At 35.2% G+C, this 3,458-nt stretch overlaps 1 protein-coding gene and 1 pseudogene across 1 annotated transcript; both read left to right on the top strand.

The window, feature by feature from the left end:
* The first annotated feature begins 274 nt into the window (after window positions 1-274).
* LOC110415682 (aspartic proteinase CDR1-like) lies at window positions 275-1,582 on the top strand. The gene has a single exon (XM_021427376.1). The coding sequence runs from the start codon at window positions 275-277 to the stop codon at window positions 1,580-1,582; it is 1,308 nt and encodes a 435-aa protein (XP_021283051.1).
* Window positions 1,583-2,990: 1,408 nt separating this feature from the next.
* The window catches only part of LOC110414888 (aspartic proteinase CDR1 pseudogene), a 3,137-nt pseudogene continuing 2,669 nt past the window's right edge, over window positions 2,991-3,458 (top strand).

Below are 3,458 nucleotides of genomic sequence, written 5' to 3'. Positions count from 1 at the left end.
TTACAGATGGAAAAATTATTATTACAGGAGAGGAACAGAGAAAGATTTTAATCCAGAAAGGAAATACATGAAAAAAAATGTATCTGGCAGTATATATTCATCGTACCATGAAGGGAAGTTGACTGTCTTTTGCACATTTTACCATAAATTATTCCTTAATTTTTTCAATCTTTAATTTAGTTTTGTCTTAGTCCATCTCTTTTCGATAGTATAAATTGACCACAACTGCAGGCACCCATACCAACATTCCTTACAAGTTATCATTCTTGTAACGATGGCAGCTACTGCCAGTACTACCTCTATGTTCTTTATTGTTTTCGCCATCCTCGTTCTCTCTTGTTTCTGCCTTATTGAGGCTCAGAAGGGTGGTTTTAGTGTTGAGTTGATCCACCGTGACTCCCCGAAGTCTCCCTTGTACAATCCCTTGGAAACTGCCTCCAATCGCGTAGCCAATGCCCTGCGTCGTTCCTTCGATCGTGCACATCGACTCAAGCCGAGTTCTATCTCAACAAAGGCGGTAGACGCTGCTCTTATTGCCGATTCGGGCGAATACCTGATGAATGTATCCATCGGCACCCCAGCTTTTAATATTGTTGCTATTGCTGATACTGGAAGTGATCTTATTTGGACTCAATGCAAGCCTTGTTCAGAGTGTTTCCAGCAAGACGCTCCTCTTTTTGATCCTAGCAAATCATCCACTTACCGAACCTTTTCTTGCAGTGCAAGCCAATGTGAGAATCTTGATGGAACCTCTTGTTCTAGTAACAACACTTGCCGATATTCAGTCACTTATGGTGATAACTCTTTTTCAAATGGTGATGTTGCCGCTGATACACTCACCTTACCCTCAACAACGGGTCGCCCCGTAGCTTTTCCGAAAACAATCATTGGATGCGGGCACAACAATGATGGGACTTTCGATGAGAATACCTCAGGCATCATTGGCCTTGGAGGTGGTGATGTTTCACTTATTTCGCAAATGGGGACTTCCATAGCTGGCAAATTCTCATACTGCTTGTTGCCACTCTCCGACGCAGGAGAATCAAACAAAATGAACTTTGGCACTGATGCTATTGTTTCAGGCGCTGGGGTTGTTTCTACTCCATTGACTAAAAAATTCCCATCCACTTTCTACTTCCTCACCCTGGAGGCAGTCAGTGTTGGGAGCAACAGAATAAAGTTTACAGGTTCTTCTTTGGGAACAGATGACGGTAACATCATCATTGATTCAGGCACTACATTGACTCTCTTACCAGAAGATTTTTACTCAAAATTGGAATCAGCCGTGGCTAGCCAGATTAATGCAAGAAGGGTTGATGGTCCCCAAGGTTTGAGTTTATGCTACGATGCAACAACTGACTTCGCAGTTCCAAACATTACAATTCATTTCACTAATGCTGATGTGAAGTTGGCTCCATTGAACACCTTTGTCTTGGTTTCAGACACAGTTTCGTGCTTTACCTTCAGTTCTCTTCAGGAATTTGCAATCTATGGTAACTTGGCACAGATGAATTTCTTGGTTGGCTATGATACTGAGAAGCAGACCGTCTCGTTTAAGCCCACCGATTGCTCCAAGAATTAGCTTGGCATCTTCTGCAATGTCTTTGTAGCTTTCGATGTTATGTTACATATTGTTAATCACTAGTTTATTTCCTTTGTTATCAGCACATGTACGTTCAAGTTTGTTGTTTCTAATGATATTCTCTATGTTATTCAGATCTCTGTCTTTCTTTCTAATTTCTCTATTTATTTACTTTTTTTTATTTCCTCTTTTGGTCTGATTTAAATTCCTTTGAACATAAGGTTTTGGCTCCCTCTTTCACCTTTTGTTCATTAAATAAATTTTTATTGCTATGTGCCAAAAAGAAAATTCCTTAAATATACAAATTTTCTAGCTCGATATTTTTAATGAAAAAAATTTTAACATTGATAAATTAGTATAAATTTTAATACCAAAAAGTGTGTGTATATATATATATATATTAAAAATTATAATATGAAAACATAGAGAAAGATTGAGAGAAGTTTGTACTATAATTTAAACTCAACTTTAATATCCATATAATATCACAACTTAGTGAAAAATTAATATTAACTATATATTTGTTTTTGAGTGAGTACCTTATATATATAAGTGTTTATTGATATTATCTAACAATTAAATATTGACTTAAGTTAGGTATTTGTTAGGTAATTATTAAATGAATCTTGATTATTACATTGTTCATTCCCTTATATATACAGTATGAATCTTGATTATTATATTGTTCATTCCTTTATATATATGGTATTGATTCGATATTAAAACATAGTTAATATGGCATTTGAGCATTGAAATTTGAATACCATACACTTGTGAATACTTTAAAATCTACATAATATTGCAACATGGTAGCAAACTAGTGTTAATTATATTTTTTTGTCCTAGGTAAGTATGCTAAATAAGTGTTTATTGATATTACCCAATAATTATACATTGACTAAGGTAATTGTGCGATAAAATTACAGTGAAATGGAAGTAAAAAGAATAAATTACAGTGATAAAATTTGGTAATTGTGCTAAGATTGCTATGATTAAAGAATTATATATAGAAAGGGAAACAATTATCAAATTTGGTATTGAATATAAATATCAGATTTCATGAATCCAAATAAGAGTCATCATTGTAATCAAAGATCAACTTAATTAGAAAAGCATTCAAGCCAAATGATAATATCAATTATGACTAACAGAATAAACAAAAGGTGCATGGAACAACTAAAGCATGTTCATCTTAATGTTAATGTATTCGGGGTCACAACCCTTTTGCCATAAAAGGAAATCTTGTAACCTTTGTTTCTCATACATTCACAACATGATTGAACCCTAACATTTTTTCCCTCTATATAAGCTTTGTTGAAACCTACGTGTAATGTATTGCCCACAATTATTCTTCTGTATTTCTTGCAAGTATGGCAGTTGAAAATGATCACTCAATCTTTTCCATTGCCTTGGCAACCTTTATCTCTTGCTACTTCTTTCTCATCTTCCTTCTGTAGATGCTCAGAATGGCGGTTTTAGTGTTGAATTGATCCATTTTGATTCTCCAAAGTCCCATTTCTAGAACCAATTAGAAACTACCTCACAACGAACAATTAATGCTCTGTAGTGATCTCTTACTCGTGTCAATCACTTCACTCCAAGCTGTATCTTAAAAAATGAAGCTCAATCAGATATCAGCACTAATCAAGGTGAATATCTCATGAATATATCAATCTGTACACCACCATTTTAGATTTTAGCTATTACTGACACAGGTAGTGATCTTACTTGGACGTGATGTGAGCCTTGTCCGGAGTGTTACAAACAAGATGCTCCTTTTTTCAACCCTAAATCGTCATCAACTTACAAAAGGTTTTCTTGCTCGCAAAGGCAATGCCAAAAAATAATCCAGACCCTTGTTCCCTTGAGGCAAATG

The sequence above is a fragment of the Theobroma umbraticum genome, unplaced genomic scaffold (assembly GCF_002168275.2).
Source record: "Theobroma umbraticum cultivar Fairchild unplaced genomic scaffold, ASM216827v3 scaffold_147.0, whole genome shotgun sequence".
Classification (NCBI taxonomy): domain Eukaryota; kingdom Viridiplantae; phylum Streptophyta; class Magnoliopsida; order Malvales; family Malvaceae; genus Theobroma; species Theobroma umbraticum.
Note: the sequence above shows the minus strand (reverse complement) of the source record. Positions and strands in the feature narration are given on the sequence as shown.

Coding starts and splice junctions, on each gene's coding strand:
- LOC110415682 (XM_021427376.1), top strand. CDS start 275: ATGGCAGCTACTGCCAGTACTACCTCTATGTTCTTTATTGTTTTCGCC.